We start from the raw sequence: 18,937 nt of genomic DNA, 5'->3' as shown, positions 1-18,937 counted from the left end.
TCTCCATGCAATGGTTGCAATTTGCTTGTTGAGAATTTCGTTAATGTCAACATTTGATCCTGTTTCAGTCGAGCAATTTTGTGCTTAATGCTTATAAATCTCAGTAGTACCTACCACACGGTTTTCACTCACCCTACCTCCAGTTGCCGCCCTTTTGGACAGGAGTCAGTAGAAATTCACATTTGCCTTGTCCAGCAATATATTTTTTGTTGTAATTAATTTTATATTGTTGGTCGATATCTTCTGTTGGTGAGAATTTCTATCAGCTGGTGCTCGGTGCCGCCATAATCAACAATAACGGAATCCTTCGCAGTGCTACTTTAAGACCCGTAAAACACCATTACAATCATTGTTTAGATATCTGAGGACATATGTTGTGGTGAGTGTTTGATGGTATAGTGGAAGAGCAGCTGAAACATTGAAGTTTCTTCTTAGCTTCACGTATTCAAATACCGAAGTTTGTTTATAGTTATTTTGTGTTAAAATCATCGTAGAAGGGAATGGCGCTACCCATCGTATCAGTGTATGTCTATTCCACTCGCTTTGCATCAATCTATTATTCTGAAATCGATTTGCCTTGATTTGATGAGCACGCCGACAAATAAGGTTTTAGAACCTGCCCACCAAATTTTGTTGGGCGAGTGTGTGTTTAAAGTAAATTCATGACACAATGCAACATGGACCATGAAAATTATTAATTAATACAGGAAACATTTAACTAATAAGACATCCATTAAATGTTTTGATGATACATTTAATTATTTAATGGTTCTGTTGGATTTTGTCCACAATTTAGGGAGCGCATTATCTGCGCCTCACGGCAAAAGCCATTGCCAATCACCTGTTATCCAATTTACTCACTGCGTGCTCCTTTGATTTCTTCAGATTTAGGAAAATGCTAAGACACTGAAGCAGAAATTAGACTTACACAGGTTGGTTGAGTTCAATCACAATTCTTGTTCAAAAAGCTCTGTCTTCAGGAAAGTACAATACAGCGCTGGGCCTTTCAAGAGCGGAAAGTCTCCATTCAGAAAAGGCAACATTCAACGTTTTTGGTCAGTTTATATTCAGTTTGCACATGCCAGTGTGGGCCGAGTTTGATAGGTGATGAGTCTTTGGGGCGGGGCAAGTTCGCAGGAGAGTCTGATTCCATGGGAGTGGGTGCTGGTTCCGTGGGGTTGGGGGCTGATTATGGGTGATTCGATGTGTGGGGGCTGTTGTTTTCCTTTCCGTCTTTCAGCCTTGACGATCATCTTTGGCTGGGCTGTCTCCCTCTGGCACCTGCTGGTTTTATCTCCAAGTGACCTTCCTGTAAACATTCTCCTCCATTCTTGCACATACACTGTCTCACCTAATTCTTTCATTATTCTTTCAATTTTGTAATTTTGTACAAAATTATGTGAGCGTTTGGCTGTGACATCATTAATCTATTACTGTTCCCTGACTATGCAAAGTTTGTTCTTTTGATCTCCATGTACTTGCTAACGTCATCATATTCTCAGTTTAATCATGCTTTCAACCATATCTTTTCTTTGTTAGGCAAAATATTCCCCTCTGTCCAGAACGTTCAGTAGTAATCGAAAACTGGCGTCTAGCATTAGTCAAAACATAAGATACAATCAAGTACTGAACATTTTTAGACGACTGTGGCAGTGTCTGTGATTTAGAAAATCATCAGGCATGCATTAAACAGTTCCTTAAGGGTCATTAAGCTATTTAGGCAATATATCAAAAGACATTTGTTATTTCAAAGTGCTCAGAAATACATATCAGATCATAAAGTTATAAAAACCTTTGTCATTACCACCTATCAAAAAATGTCTAGTTATGTCTTCTTTATTGATTTGGTGTGTAGGTATAAATATAAGCTTAAAGTGTTTCTTTTATTGATTTAATATGTGAATATACTTTTCTGCTTATGTACTTTTTTCAATGAGGTTTGAGCATATCTGTTTTTGTATTTCGACTCCATTCCTTCACTAGGAGTGTTTTAAGAACATTGTCAGACAACTCTGAGCAAGTAATGGACACAAACTCCTGTAATGAGGTGTGTGGTCATCATTTTAAAAGCTGTCATTGGGTCGGTCTTCTTCTGCCGCTTCTCTTTCTTCTTCTATTGGTTTTTAACTTGGCAGCTGGCAAACAACCTAATGGCGCATTACCGATATCAGCTGGTGTGATGTGTGGATCCTGATTTCACGCAGTCTAAAAGGAACAATAAAGAGAAAAATGAATGAATGAGTAAATAATTAAATAGCCTTTATTCTAGTAATTATATCAATTTACCTGCAATAATGCAAAGCATCTTACTCTTGGGGATAGTGGGAAAAGGTTGGAAACCCAAATCGAACTCAGCCATAAAATGTATCCTTATTAAGACATTGTAATTGTAAATGATATTTTACGTAAAAGAAAATATCTGTTAAACTATACTTTATCATTCTTTATTATACTACAAACGTAGGAAACGTGCTTAGTATTCACATCATGATAGTATTGTAACTTTGCAGATATTAATTGCCATGTTTGTTCAACTAAATTTTTGTAAAATTGCTCGCTTCATTAATGCGCTGTTATCCCTTTTTGGGTGTATACCTCTCCTGGCGCTTCTGTCCGCCATTTTGTACTCTTCCCTGCTTTCAACAGACGTCAGCTTAGGAGCTCGGATTCTTCAGGAATGGCTTTTGCCCATACTAGGATTTAAGTTTTAGGTGAAGGTCGGCTAACATGGCTATAATACAAATAATATTCAATTTATTTTCCTTCTAAAAGTCTTGATTTCCTTTCATGATCAAGTTCATTGTATCCTTCCTTCTATGGCACCAGTTGAAGAGAATGGATCTCAAGACACTTGACTTAAGGAGCAGGTCTCGAACTGTGCTCAAAGGTTACAGGATATCAGTCCAAACCAGTGCATTGGTCCCAGCCGCCGGTGCAAATGCCCATACCGTACAACTGCCTCCTCCATGTTTGATGTGTTATGGTTGTGATGCATTCTGTTACATGTGGTAACTATTGATGTACCTTCTGCCATCGATTGGAAGACTTTGTTCTGCCAGTCATTATACATCGCTGGCTGGCAGGATAGCTAGGTGAATAAAGAGAGACATGATTATCATATTGGTGGTAAACTATCTTGGAATGTTTTGGTTTAGCACTGGAATTTATATAATTATGCAAAAGGTGTGTTGAAAGCTTGGGCAAACTTCATACCAGAATGATCAAACGTATATTTCAAGACAGATACGATTTGTTTTATTGCACCGAATAAACAAATATTTGTTTACTGCTGTGCATTTGTAGTGACCTCATTGGCTTCAAAGAAAATCTCACATCACATGAGCCTGAGGTGAAAAACAAGAACTTCTTCCTGTTGTTACAGGACTGTTATTTTTGATTAAGAAATCTAAATAAACATGCAATGACAATAATAGAGACCGAGCCATAGAACTGGCATTCCTTCCCTCTCAGCAAGGCCACACAAAAATGAGACAACTGCAGACACCCAACAGCCACAAGCCACGTTCATGAACAGACAATTCAACTTTTACCAACGCACAGGACAACATAGACACGTGCTGTTACAGGAACACAGACACACACGTTGACGTGATTGTGATCTAATGTCACAATCAGCGATTGAGCCGAGTTGGCACATAAAGACAGATCCTTCCATAAGAGAATAAAAATAATCATCAGAATACATATAGTACCTTTCTATATTTTAAAACATTTCAGAGTAATGTCTCTGATTATCACCAATCTATTTTCGAGCTTGAGTCTGTCCCAGCTGACTGACCATTCACACTTGTGGGCACTTAAGCGTCTTCAATTCATTGAACATTCATGTTTTTGGAATGTACTGTCCGAGGAGGACCATCTGTCCATCCGTTTTCTATACTGACCTTGTGATGGTTAGGATTCACACTGCGTCGACGCAAACTTTGAAGTGAGGTGCACCTGGAATGGTTACCGTCGAATTGCAGTGCACAAAGAGACAAACAACATTTGTTTTCACCATGCGGGCTGGACTAACCGGAGAAGGTGCACATGGCTGGCAACCAGTCCAGGGTGCACCCCGCCTCTCTGCTCCAGCTCTGAGGGACAAGCGCTATAGAAAATGGATGGACTGTGATCATACAAATTATACTGTGAGGTATTCATAGTCATATTGTATTTTCACCTGATGTCATCATCTTGCGTATACATACTTCGTTTTTCTATTAACACTTAAAAACATTAAAACATTTTCTTGTGGATTACTCAGACTAAAGCCTCTGATGTGGAGTTTGAGGCAGACAATATGTCTGAAGAGTGGAATGTTTTACTTTCTCTGTTAACGTGAAACACACACACACACGCACACACACACACACACACACACACACGCACACACACACACACACACACACACACACACACACAAGTGCGCATAAGCTGGTCCGTGTAAGCCCCAGCAACACGCGGAGGAGGAAATTTAGCTCCTGACCAGCGTCAGAAACTCATCACGAGTTTTGGGGTCTTCCCTGAAGACTCCCAACATAGTGCTGGTGATGGTCTTGCTGTTCATCTTTTGGACGCCTCGCATCACCATGCACATGTGACTGTGAAAACAAACGGATGACGTTTAACACACTGCCACAAGAAATGATAGTGACGGTTGCATCATAAATAGTAAGTAAGCAGTTATAATAAACTCATTTACTGTTTAGCATACATAAGGTTATGAAACAAGAAAATAGAGCACATATCAGCTCGTCTCAACTCCTTGCAGAGGATACTAAATAATGTTAATATGAGTACCTACTGTTATATTAAATGTTTAAATGTGTTGCTGTACCATTTGTGTCCATTATGTGTTAGTATTAAGCTAGAGGACTATATGTTTGTTTTAAAAAAGTGATTTTGTTTTTATTTTTGATGGCTGTATGTGCCAAAAAGTGAAAAATGGATGGATGATTAAGAATGTTGAAATGTGACTTTGCCTGTCATTGCCAGAACAGTTAATAAATGTTGGACTGCACAAATAGGTTATCTATTTCTGTGTACGTACGTAGCTTCGATGATAACGCCAACCCCGGTGGGGTGCAGAGCTTCAGTGATGGCCACAGCAATTTGCTTAGTCAACCTCTCCTGAACTGTGAATAATAAACACCATTGGTAAACTCTGAACATGATGGCTACTAAGCAAAGTTTTCGGATGTACCTTGTAGTCTGCGGCTGTAGATCTCCACAATCCTGAGGAAAAAGGAAGTTTGTAAAGTCCAAAAAACACTTTAAATATGTTCAATATTTTATCTCAGTAATGTTCTTAAACAATGTCAAACAAACTAACAATGTAGCAATTTTATGAACCGCTTTATTATCCGCTAATGTGACATTTATTAAGTCAATAATAGCAGCCGTGCGCGTGTATGACGCTTAGGGTTAGGATGCCATCACGTGAAGTTGCCATACCCGCAATTTCTTTCAAAGCCAGCAGATGGCAACATTTTGACAAATAAATCACCCCAGTTGTAGCTTCTGTAAACACTGTTTCATAAGGTTTTCCAGCTCTGATGGATGTCGACCACAGAGTTCTGAGTTGAAAGGGTTCAAATGAGCAACATATCCTCAAGAGCATTCTGCTGGTGCCCTTTGACCTGCTGACTTTCTCAGTAAGCAAACCGCTTCAGACCTTTTCAAAGCTTGGTATGCTGTATTCAGACAAATGTCACAAGAATAAACAGGCTGCAACGAGCGAAAAAGAAACTAAATATTATTTTATATTTATTTAGGTAAAGGAACTTTATTTATATGGTGCATTTTACAACAGTTGCAGCAATAACAAAGGGCTTTACATCTAAGTTTTGATTTGGGACAATTTCCTTGTGATTTAGTGGCTACATCTTTATTGGCTGGTCTACCGAATCAGTAATTAGCTGTAAAGTCATATTTTAAGTCGTCTTTATTGGCTGGTCTACCAGAATCAGTAATTAGCAGTAAAATCATATTTTATTGTTAGAAGGCATGCTTATTTGTGCGTGTTTGTTTCCTGAGCAGTGTTTAATTGATCATGTTCGATGGGTGTGCATTTTAAGAGGATTATTAGACTGCTTATTGAATGTGTGCAAGTGCAGACCTGATCCCATTGACCCCAATACCTTTAGGCTTAGCATACTAAAACCACTTGCGACTGCACACACACACACAAACGCACAAACGCACGCACGCATATACACACACACACACACACACACACACACACACACACACACACACACACACACACACACGCGCACACACACACACACACACACACACACACACACACACTGATAGTAACAAAATGTTCTCACCTGGCGAGTTTGCTGAGACCCAAAACTCGCTTGTTGGGGAGGTAACCAATGTGAACCTGCACAAAGTCAACGAAGCCAGTTCAAATGAATAAATTAATAAAAAGATAATGAGGCAAATTTGTCACACGGACAAAAAAAATCATAGCAGGTTTGTTAGTGAGTTTATGTACATCAAACAAGTTTGATGTCAATTTAGTAGGTGTGGTAAATAATACAAGTACTAAACACAATAGAAGCCACAGTGATGTTAAGAATGTCTTCTTCTGTGTGGTTAACCTTGAGGTGAACATCAAGAAAAAAATCCCAAAGTGGCAGACATCCTGTTATTTGATATCACAGCCAACCAATGACTGATGTGATCTTTGCTCGCTGGGGTTATTCTTTGTGTCAACAAGTGACTATCCTTGATTGTTTCTGATGTAATTCGGTGGTTAGCTTGTATAGTTGAACGATGATGGTTTCTTAACTCATTCACTGCCAGCCCAGATAAAATAGATATTTGACGTCTACAGGCGTCAATGGCAGTTAATATACAGCAGTTGGAGAAAAATCTCCACGCATAGGCTAAAAGAGTGACGAGGGCAGAGTAGCTGGATACGCAAGGAAGGATGAGTCTTGGCGTCATCAGCTGGACAATCACTGCCTTAGAGTGCTGCAGGGTCTAATTTTGCAACACACACACACACGTACACTCTCAAATGCTCCACCCAAATGTCAAACGCAATTTGTAGACCAGATGAGAGAAAGGGCAGCAGCACAAGCGTGCAAAGATCTCTTTTGCTCGTCTTTCCTCCTTTTTCCTCGCCTTCTGTCTCCCTCCTGCTGCAGAAGTCTGATAGCAGACATCAAACATGTGAGAAGACTTCACTTTGCATCACCTGGGTGCGGGTGTTTTCATGCATATGTTCGAGACCAAAAGAGAGCGTCACGGACAAAAACAATTCACAAAATCCAATAAACGCTAAGAACAAAATTATATTTGTTAGAGGCAAACCATCATTGACAAAAAAAACCCCATCACTTTACAAATCAAGAGTTAAAAAAAAAAAAGCCAAATATTACATCAGTCTTGCATGGAATTTATTTCCGGGACTATATTCTTGCTTGTTGACTAAAGTGGACAGCATCGTGACTGAGTCTTTAGATAGGAAGTTAGAGCCTTAGATACACTGCCACTTGGGTAAATTGAAAAATAAAATGTGGTGGCTTCTAGGTCCTGCTCATGCGTACAGCCAAACTTAGAGGAGTCACTGTTGCAAAGATTGCCAAACTCAAACTTTAGGTGGTTCTATTTTCAGTTTTACTTGCTGAAGTCTTGTTGGAGAAATCTCAAGTTCCATCATTTGCGCATGTTGCAAAACTAAATTCAAATCCAATCTACGTATATATAGTTCAACTAATTTTACAGTAGACGACTTGTATTCATGGATCAAAGAAAGCTATTAGAACAGTCTTTGAAGGGAAATATAATTTGTAATTGAGAATTTTGCATAAATTTTACTAAAAAAAAAAAAATCCATTACAATGTTTGTTAAATAGTAGAAGTAGGAGAGGGGAAATATGTGGGAAAAAATGCTAATTAGATAAGCTGTTCGGAACATCTATGAATGAATGAATGCTTTACAGCACATTTTTTTATACAATTCTTTTTATTTTTTAACTCCCTGTTCAACCACAAAGTTTTTGTGCATATTCTTGAATTCATCTTGAATTTTGTCACGTCTCCGGGCGCGCCGATCGCAGATGGGTGTTTCTACCGCACTCTCACTTGCTTGTCCCATATGTGGCGCACCCGCACATGCCGTATTTTCTTTACTTTCATGCCTCCCTGTAAATTACCGCAATCACTGTTACCTGCTCACTCCCTGTTCAACCATCTGTTTATGTAACCCATACTGGTTATACCCGTTTCTGCCCCTGCTAATCATCCTGCTGTCCATAAACCACAGGACCATTCCTGTCTGTCTTCATGTTCTCCACTACCCCTTTCCCTTCAATAAACATTGGTCCAAGCTGCACCTGGTCGCCCTGTCTCCGTTCTATTTTACTTCAGAGCTTCCATGTAATTTGAATTAATCTCACGCAGCACTGTTAAATCTTGGCAAAGCTGCCTCACACAAAGAGGCCTAATGTGTTAAATCTCAGTTTGTGCCATTTTTGTGAGTTGTGATAGCACTTTGTCGCTTTGTGTCAGCCACTATAGTGATCAGCCCAGGGTACAGGAACTCTCATTCAAAGGGATATAAAGCAATAACTAGGGGTCAAATATGTGACCAAATGATGAATGGAATGGAATGGAATGTTTTCTCTCATGATGCTCTCACAGCCACTGATATGCAAAAAAAAAAAAAAGAAGCAAGAGGAGGTGTGTCACTTCCTGTCATGAGTCACTGAGAGCACACAGTTGAGAGGGGATGGTTTTGAGACACAACCACCTGATCACACGCACGCACGCACGCACACACACACACACACACACACACACACACGCGCGCACACACACACACACACACACACACACACACACACACACACACACACACACGCACGCACGCACGCACGCATGCACGCACACACGCACACACGCACACATGACCAGAAAACACTTTGTCTTAATGTGTGATTCACTGATGTCACCAGAGGCTATTTACACCGTTGGGGGAAAAAAAATCCGATGGCACCCGTCTTTGTCTAAATTGACATGCACCTGCAGGCAAGATGGAGGGATGAAACAGTTTATGCCTGAATACACATAAAAAGGGAAGAATAACCAATCAGGTCTCAGATGCAGAGTAATGATGTCAAAGCGGTTGGCCAGAAGCAGAAGCTAAAGTTGAAAGTAAGTAGATTTTGGCTAATCAGATTGTTTCTCATTTTGTCTGTTTTAAACTACATAATGAGTGACCACCAAAATAGCAATTGTGACATACATATTCCTGGTCATTTTCCATTCAATCATCAGTTTTTTTTTATATACCAGCAACAGATGGATGGACAAACGGATAGATAAACAGATCTTGACCGGTCCTAATACACATCACAGCATGTGTGTGTTTGTACATGTGCATGCTACATCACTCACCCTGCCGATGATGGGCACCAGGTGATGTTCGCACATGGAGAACACATCAATGTCTTTGACGATCACCATCTCGTCGTGATCTTCATCAAAGATAGCATCGTTCAGCACGTCTGCACACAAAAACACAATAGACATTAGATTACTTTCTTTCCAAGTTGACGCTTCAAATAAATGACTAGTTTATTTTGACTACAATTAACATTTTTATTTGTTGTAAGTGTCAAAATTAAAACTTTACATCCATCTCTTGTGTCTTAAGATTTGAACATAACACCATTCAGTAAATTGTTACTCAATTTTTTAAGTTACAGGTGATGTTTTTCAAAAAAATTTCTGTACCATATCAAGTTTATTACTGCATAAATAAGTATTATGGTTATAGATTGATTGATATTTATGATGGTCAGCAACAGGCAGAGTTTTGCCCAAAATTACAATGTATGGTTAAATCTGTATCTGTCTCAAAAACCTGATGTTCATTTTTAATTCAGCGTCAAAAACACTCTTAGGGACACATAAAGCTGTCTTTGATTAAAAAATTTCTGTTGACCTGCAATGTAATTTATTGTCATTTATTTTATCCAATTAAGTGATGCACCTTCGACTTTTGGCAATCCCTTTATCATCATTTTTTTCATATCAAATTAAAGTGCTGTTTCTATACACTCCTGTTGCTTTATTACTTTTTTCATTTTTTTTGTTGGTCACCAGGATTCAATAAAGCGCTTTTATCGTTTTGTGACGACACAGACGCTTCCCAGCCGTACCATGTCGGGTTTTAATTTCCTGACTGACAATCAGTTAGAGGCAGTGAAGGAACAACGGCGGGGAGGGTCACCGACTTGTTGCTGTTGCTTATCGCAGGACTGTAAAGTAAACACGCAGCCAGGTAAAAAGATGATGGGGAAGCACATTTAGAGGTTCTTTTGGACCTCATCACAATCAGCTGTCTAATTACATTTCTGTAACGTTGCCAGGCGAGCCTTTGTGAATCATTGTCAAAATAACTTCAAAATGTTGGTGTTGTACGGTCCTGTGTCAAGTCAAGTCAAGTTTATTTATCCATCCATCCATCCATTTTCTGAACCGCTTAGTCCCCACGGGGGTCGCGGGCGTGCTGGAGCCTATCCCAGCCGTCATCGGGCAGTAGGCAGGGGACACCCTGAACCGGTTGCCAGCCAATCGCAGGGCACACAGAGACAAACAACCATTCGCACTCGCACTCACACCTAGGGACAATTTGGAGTGATCAATCGGCCTACCAAGCATGTTTTTGGGATGTGGGAGGAAACCGGAGTGCCCGGAGAAAACCCACGCGGGCTCGGGGAGAACATGCAAACTCCACACAGGGAGGGCCGGAGGTGGAATCGAACCCGCACCCTCCTAACTGTGAGGCGGACGTGCTACCCAGTGCGCCACCGAGCCGCCTTCAAGTTTATTTATATAGCCCGAAATCACAAGCAGTCTCAAAGGGCTTCACACATACAAAACAAATTGACAATTAGTCTCAAAGCATCCCTTGATGCAAAGAAAAACTTCTAGTCTTTGGGGATATGATGAAAGGTTTTTATTGACATGTAACTTTATATCGCTAATGTACGTCATTGGTGCATCCTTTTATGATGCTGAAGTCAGTTTTTAGACGGAATGCTGCATTAACCAGCAGCTGCGACGTCCACTCTCCAATGTAACAATAAAGCAAAGGTGACACTGATGTGCTCTTTTGAGATTTCAAAATGTTAGCATGAACGCTCCAACTGCTAATCAGCTAGTATTTTGGTTGGTTAATTCAGAGACGAGCACTGGGAAGGAAAACCTAGCCTGAGAATGACGTTGCCACAGGGTTGAAACTGTAATAACGTGGTAATTGGAGTGCTTTATCTTGTCAAGTACCTGAAGATGTGGCAGGTAATAACACCTAGTTAGTACCATATTTATTACAGATAAAAAAAACCTGTGATGGATAATGTTGGATTCCTAAGGTGTTTTCTGCGTACCAAAAGACTTAGAAACTTACTAGATTTTTTAAGATCACAGACAAGTTTTGGAGGCAATACTGCTGGCAAATTTTCATTGTTTGCATCTGTAGAACTTCTTTGGCAATAGTTCAATTGTTGCTATGATAAATACCTTGCAAATATACTGTGTGTACAAACATGCACACGCACACTTCCATGCACAAACATCCTGGAGGATATGGTTAAGTGAAGCTTAACTAAATGGCTGGCAGCTGGTGAAAACTGTCATCTTGGAGGAGGAGGGCGCACATCAGGTAATGACAGTTTGACTCATCATCACTTCATATATTTATCAGCATCTTGCCGAGAACACACAGTTCAAACGCTTCTGTAGATCTTTTGTCATACTACATGGCATCTGCAGTCAGAACAAAAACAAGAGCGAGCTGATCTTGACACAGAACAGAATGTGGAGCAAACAATCACAATTCATGCTATCAGCTGCTGTAAATGAATAATACGTCTTCACGGGGTAAGCTACAAATTTAAAGGCTATTTTAGTCACAAAATAGTAAATACTTTTTGCACAGCCATAAAAGGCCTATGACACCGATGAACTGTCACATTTGCTCTCCACATATCCTGAAGACACAGAAAATGTGAGCACAGAACACAAGTGTATCTAATGTATCATTTCTTGATCTTTTTCTGTGGTGTCTACTGACTCATCATCCAAAAGGCACTTTACCGTCTGCCACCAACGTAGTCATTACATTGCAAGAAAACCAATGGAAATTGATGGTGGCTTAATGATGTGCTGCTAGCACCTAGTGGTCGGGGTCAAGTGATGGCTTGTATGTCAAAAAACTCAAAGTCTAGGCACAACACTATTATTATTGTTATTACTATTGTTTAATTAATTATTATTATAATTATTATTATTATTATATCATTTTGTACTTGACAAAAGAATAAAAACTTAAGGACTAGTCTTTCACGTGCCGGGACAAATGGCATTAGCCTATGATGATAGTTTTGAGTACCGTATTTTAAGAAAAAGACATATAAGTCACACTGGAGTATTGGGGGAAATGTATTTGATAAAAACCAACACCTCGAACAGACATGCCATCTTGAAAGGTAATTTAAGATAAAAATAGAATAGAGCCAACAGGCTGAATAATAAATAAATAGCATAATAAAGAAGAAAAAGACATAAGTCGCACTGGAGTATAAGTCGCATATTTGGGGGAAATGTATTTGATAAAATCCAACACCTTGAACAGACGTCATCTCGAAAGGCAATTTAAGGTAAAAATAGAATAGAGGCAACAGGCTGAATAATTATACGGTATGCTAACGTTACATAAACACATAAACAAGGAACTACGAACCTACCTGACGTAACATATTAAGAGTTATTCAGAAAATTATAGCATAAATAACATGCTAAAAACTTTACCAAACCATCCGTGTCACTCCAAATCACTAAATTCAATGAAATTTTCATCCTCTGTCACTTTTAAACAACTCTGCAAACTCCAGAGGTAGAAGATGCAGCGCTTCCTCTTCTACGTGGCTTACGTCAGACTCATCGTCAGTTACAGTTCCAATTATTCCACAAGCCTAGAGCGCCCTCTTGCGGTTTAGTGTGAAATTAACATGTGAAGTGATATAATGTGTTAATAATTTCACTTAAGTCGTACCGCCAGGCCAAAATATGAAAAAAACTGGGATTTATAGTCCAGAATATACGGTACTTTGGATTTAGAAGTTGAATCAATATTCCGTTTTGAGTGCATAAGGTTAGCACGTCCGCTTCACAGTTCGGAGGGTGCGGGTTCGATTCCATCTTCGGCACATCCTGTGTGGAATTTGCATGTTCTCCCCGTGCCTGCGTGGGCTTTCTCCAGGTACAACGACTGGCGACATTGGTTTTACCTCATTTACAAATCCATACTCGGCAAGACACCTCCCTATCTCTCCTCCCTCCTGCACCTTTTTCATTGCGCCCTCAATCTAAGGGCCAAGATAATCTCATCAAATTCACCATCCCCAAAGCCCGTACAGTTTTTGGTCAAAAGTCTTTCCATTTCTCTGCAGCTTATGATTGGAATACTGTACAAAATACCCTTAAACTCACTGTCATCACATCAGTCACAGTTTTTAAACAAAAATTGCAAGTTTTATTTAACCGACTCTTGTAGCTGTTAGTTAAGCCTGTTGTCATATCGTATTGTTATATTGTTTTTTGTTGTCGTTTTTTTAATCGTGTATTCATAGAACCTTGTCTTATCTATGTATTTATTTTGTCTTATGTATTTCTTTATTTTAGCACCCTATGATGCCATATTGTTTTTTTTATTCTTTAAATTGTGTTCGAAATGAAGATTCATTCATTCACTCATTCATTCATGGTTACACTAAGTATAAAAGAATGTCAAAGAGTTAAAGCTTTAATTAAGCAACATTGTCATTACTGTGACATGGCGGTTGGCGGTCATATTCTGGATTGTTTTCTGTTCCGAGTGTTGTGGGCTCGGTCTCACTGGGTCACAAGGTTCATTTTGTGCCTCAATCAAGCAAGCCAGTACAGTGTGGTAGATTTAAGTACATATGTGGGTGTGAACACAGATGACTTGTTTCGACACTCATTATCTTCAAAGTAATGAGTCCTCCAAAGTGCATTTTTGATTGAAAGCAAACCTCGACTGGTGAATTCACAGTTTTTGTGAAGTTGACGTTTTGAGTCTGTCTTCTACCCAGATCGTACGTGTCAGTGAGTGAGAACTAAGCACAGCCTGGCCTACAAGTTTTGTCACGTTAGACTAAATAAAGTAACGATTTTGATCAACTAGTAGAAATAAGCACATAATTTCCAATAGATCTCTTTATATCTTTCGGTCATTTGCTGGTCAACAAGCGGATTTCTGCCTCATGCTGTGATGAAAGCTGAACCCATGACCAGGGCACACACACACACATACATTTGTTTGCCCTTGCGCACACACACACACACACACACACACACACACACACACACACACACACACACACACACACACACACACACACACACACACACACACACACACACACGCGCATGCAGGCACACAAACACAACAACACACTCAACAAACAGTCTGGTGACTCTCACTGAAGGGTTAAACTCTTTACAAACAACCAGCTTTCCATTGCAAACTGGTTTTGTGTGTGTTCTCTGCTTTCCAATAAATCAAGGGGGAGGCTTTTGAACCAACCAATGAGGAAAAAGCGGGTTTGAAGACGCAACATACTGCATGCATACCATCATGATTCTTTTCAGTGTTCATCCTCTGTCGATCATAAATTAAGAACTTGGTGCATGTCACCTTGTCATTGAAGCTGGGTTTCTCACATTTTTCTTCCATTTAGTCGCATTCTTTCTTTAGAATTTAGCCTCATAGCACGTAAAGCTAAACTACCTCCAGATGGATTCTTAAAGAGGTGGATGAAGCGAGGAAAACCCTGATTTCATTGTATTGTACTGAAATGTGGCAAAGTGGCCCCATGTGGTGCTGAAACCTCTTTAAAATTGTTACAGGGACATGAGGCCCAGCGCATGGACTAAAATAATATCAGGCAGGTCTTTAACACAAAATCCCATCACTGCGCGGCTTTGAAAGTTTGAAAGGAATCACAAAGCAGGAAATGCTGGAGTGATTTAAGTCTAACCGGTGTTTCCAGGTGCAGCACTTGATGTTCTCTCATTTTTTGAAGTTTGTACATTGGGTGTGTCTATTATACAGCATTCCAGCGGTCAAATCAAACCATTCATTTTACATCTGTCATATATATTATATACCGGTGTATTGGTCGACCTTTTTCGATCCAAAATCGACCGAAAAAAATCGACCTCGACTTATACACCGAGTCATAAAATTTAACTTCGTATTCATCGCTTCAAATGTGATGGTAACCAAGGCCGTTTCTCATGCATCTCATTGTGCGTTGCACTTAGAAAATTTGAACCGGGCGGCGTGCGCGAGTGCGCGGCCCGCTGGAAGTCGAATGAGGCTCAGCGATCTCCTCCGCGGTGCTTATAAACAGCCGATCCGCTCGGCGGGGGCCATTTTCGGCCACTCGGCGCGTGCGCACGGCCTCCCGGATGTGCCGGGCGGCGTGCGCGAGTGCGCGGCCCGCTGGAAGTCGAATGAGGCTCAGCGATCTCCTCCGCGGTGCTTATAAACAGTCGATCCGCTCGGCGGGGGCTATTTTCGGCCACTCGGCGCGTGCGCACGGCCTCCCGGATGTGCCGGGCGGCGTGCGCGAGTGCGCGGCCCGCTAGAAGTCGAATGAGGCTCAGCGATCTCCTCCGAGGTGCTTATAAACAGCCGATCCGCTCGGCGGGGGCTATTTTCGGCCACTTGGCGCGTGCGCACGGCCTCCCGGATGTGCCGGGCGGGTGCGCGAGCTCGCCGGCCGCTGGAAGTCGAATGAGGCTCCGCGATCTCCTCCGCGGTGCTTATAAACAGCCGATCCGCTCGGCGGGGGCTATTTTCGGCCACTTGGCGCGTGCGCACGGCCTCCCGGATGTGCCGGGCGGGTGCGCGAGCTCGCCGGCCGCTGGAAGTCGAATGAGGCTCCGCGATCTCCTCCGCGGTGCTTATAAAGTGCCGATCCGCTCGGCTTGGAGCTATTTCCGGCCTCCCGTTGGTGCCGGGCGGCGTGCGCGAGCTCGCCGGCCGCTGGAAGTCGAATGAGGCTCCGCGATCTCCTCCGCGGTGCTTATAAACAGCCGCATGGGCACGGCCTCCCGGAATTTGAACACATTTCGTCAATAAATTTCGCATATTGAATTTTGAAGTTTAATATAATGCAACAATTGAGCTCGACTTATACAAAGGATATATCATAAAATCGTAAATTTCCGTCGAATTTTAGGGGGTCCACTTATACACCGAGTCGACCTGTACACCGGCAAATACGGTATATATATGCACTGAGTAGCACGTCTGCCTCACAGATAGGAGGGTGCGGGTTCGATTCCACCTTCGGCCCTCCCTGTGTGGAGTTTGCATGTTCTCCCCGGGCCCGCGTGGGTTTTCTCCCGATTGAAGACTCCAAATTGTCCCTAGGTGCGAGTGCAAGTGCAAATGGTTGTTTGTCTCTGTGTGCCCTGCGATTGGCTGGCAACCGGTTCGGGGTGTCCCCCGCCTACTGCCCGATGACGGCTGGGATAGGCTCCAGCACGCCCGCGACCCCCGTTGGGATTAAGCGGTTCAGAAAATGGATGGATGGATGGATGGATGGATGGATGGATGGATGGATGGATGGATGGATGGATGGATGGATGGATGGATGGATGGATGGATGGATGGATGGATATTATAACCGCTTGTTTGGCAGAAGACGCTGTGGTTGTCTACCACTGTCATAAGATGCATTTACGTTAACTAAAAAAAATAAAACTACTAACAGGAGGGAAAAGGCATACAAATAAGCGTCTTAATTATGCAGCAATTGTTCCTAATAATGGCATTATTCAGTAGTTTGTTGTGCTACTGTAAGTAGATGATATTCCACTTTAGATATGATTGCAATAGATGTGGAAAAGTTTAAGAACCAATTACTAGTATGAATGGTTCTTCACAAAAGTTACCGGAGGACGTCAGAACAATACTAAATGTCCCTCTGAAACTCTTTGCAGGATTTAAAACTTACCGATGATAGTCTCCTGGTAGCCCTTGGTGAAGAACTGCATGGCGGTTGCGGCTCTCCAGGGAGTTTTGGCGAGCCCCTGCCGATGTGGGTCTTCTCCAAGCCCACGTAAAATTGTAGTGTAGGCTTCGGCCAGCGACGGCAGGCTAACTTCATTGTCCTCCACGCTCCTGGTGTGCTCCTCTTTCCAGCTCTCCGTCACCGATTGCGCCGACCGATGCGACCCCGACTCGGCAGCAGGACCCTGGAGAGCAGCAGGGGGTCTTTTGACCACTCCATCAAAGTGTCCGTTGATCACCAAAGTGGCGTCCCCCGAGTCTTTTTTGTCGGTCAAAGTGAACTCAGTCTGCTTTGAGTGGTCCATCACTTCAGTGGCCCCCTCTCTCTCTCTCGCGCGCGCGCCCTGCAGCCTACTGAGCACTTGTTGAGTCAAGTCTCTCCTCACTACAGGATTGTATTTTTTTATTAAACAAGAGTCAGGCTTCCTCGCCATATATACCTACAGATTATCCCCAGCTGAGTTCTTATTGGTCAGTGGGCTTTCGGTGGGCGGGGACTTGCCCGTTTTCTTCACAAGTGGCGCCAGAAAAGCTGGAGGCAATTTGTTCTGTCATATGACTTTATTTTATGATTTAAGGTGACCAGATTTGCGTTTCTGAAAAAGTGGACACCTTTTTGTGTGTGTGTGTGTGTGTGTGTGTGTGTGTGTGTGTGTGTGTGTGTGTGTGTGTGTGTGTGTGTGTGTGTGTGGTGGGGGTGGGGGGGCGTGGTCATTTTTTTTATTGGGGGTCATTTGTGTCACGTTATGACACAAATTACAAGGTGTCTGTATAGCAATTGCATTTATTGGCCCGAATAACACAAAACAGCATATATACAATAACAAAAACATATTTACACTAACAAAAACATACTATGTGTACACTGACATTTTTGAGTTTTATAGTGGTACACTAAGTAAAAAAAGACCAAAGAAATACGGCCATCGGTGCATTTGAAGAAAAAAAGGGCTCCTCTTCAGTCCTCCTCTTGCGGGTTGCGTTGGTACCTCTATTTGCCACAGACACGTAAGTGCCTGCCTTGCATGTCAAGTACTCAGCTTCATAAGGATCACGACCCTGGCGAAAGCACCTGATTTTTTTAATTTTTATTCAACTTCTCCGTGAACGTGCATTTTTGTTTCGACATTGCTTGTAAACATTCGGTGTAGACTGACTGGCCAGCCCACCCTACTTCGTAGCAAAGTGACTAGATTTGAGGAGAAGGGCGTGACTTAAGAATTAATTATTTGCGAACGATACAGAAAAACTTGGAATTGAGTAAAATGGAACGGAGTGGCTAAGTGGCAATTCTATTGACAATGTACTGTGCATGTATGTTTGAGGCAGTCCAACAAAATCCCGGACGATTTTTTAAATTCCCCCCGGATGTTTTTTTAGGGCTCAAAAGTGTCCGGGGAAAAGGAGTGGTGAGCCAAATGAATTAAATCACAGAATTAGAGATACCTACAACTGTATTATAAGTATTTGTATGTGTGATATCTACAATGTCATTTTGACTATACATAATTAAAGTCATTCATATATTCACGTAGATGTCTACAGATAATTATGTGAATTTTAAATATCGGTAATGAGAAATTTAATTCACACCAATGACCAAATTGAAGTCTGGCCACTGCAAAAATGTGCAAAAATTTGTTTTCAATAGAGATCTCTAATTCAAATTCAAAGTTTCATGTCATTTTGACTAATACTCAATAATAATATTGTAATAATTATAGAATTTTTTAGCTAATTTTTACAAAATTAAACATGAGAACCAAAACAAAGCAATTATGTCGGCCGTTGGTCTTAATT

General features: G+C 41.4%; 1 protein-coding gene across 3 annotated transcripts; it reads right to left on the bottom strand.

Annotated features, from left to right (window-relative positions):
• Positions 1 to 937: 937 nt before the first annotated feature.
• Positions 938 to 17,555, bottom strand: gch1 (GTP cyclohydrolase 1). Of its 3 annotated transcripts, XM_049718878.1 has the most exons (8): positions 17,082 to 17,555; positions 9,421 to 9,530; positions 6,339 to 6,394; positions 5,207 to 5,238; positions 5,054 to 5,138; positions 4,490 to 4,604; positions 3,025 to 3,088; positions 938 to 2,205 (listed from the first exon to the last, which is right to left on the bottom strand). In XM_049718878.1, the coding sequence occupies exons 1-8, from the start codon at positions 17,440 to 17,442 to the stop codon at positions 2,168 to 2,170; spliced, it is 861 nt and encodes a 286-aa protein (XP_049574835.1). In that variant the 5' UTR covers positions 17,443 to 17,555; the 3' UTR covers positions 938 to 2,167. The 3 variants fall into 3 exon arrangements, with proteins under 3 accessions (XP_049574835.1, XP_049574834.1, XP_049574836.1); XM_049718877.2 differs by having other exon boundaries at positions 938 to 3,088; XM_049718879.2 differs by lacking the exons at positions 938 to 2,205; positions 3,025 to 3,088 and having other exon boundaries at positions 3,233 to 4,604.
• Positions 17,556 to 18,937: the final 1,382 nt, after the last annotated feature.

This window comes from Syngnathus scovelli, chromosome 4, assembly GCF_024217435.2.
Source record: "Syngnathus scovelli strain Florida chromosome 4, RoL_Ssco_1.2, whole genome shotgun sequence".
Classification (NCBI taxonomy): domain Eukaryota; kingdom Metazoa; phylum Chordata; class Actinopteri; order Syngnathiformes; family Syngnathidae; genus Syngnathus; species Syngnathus scovelli.
The sequence above is the reverse complement of the archived record's forward strand: the minus strand, read 5'-3'. Positions and strand labels throughout refer to the sequence as shown.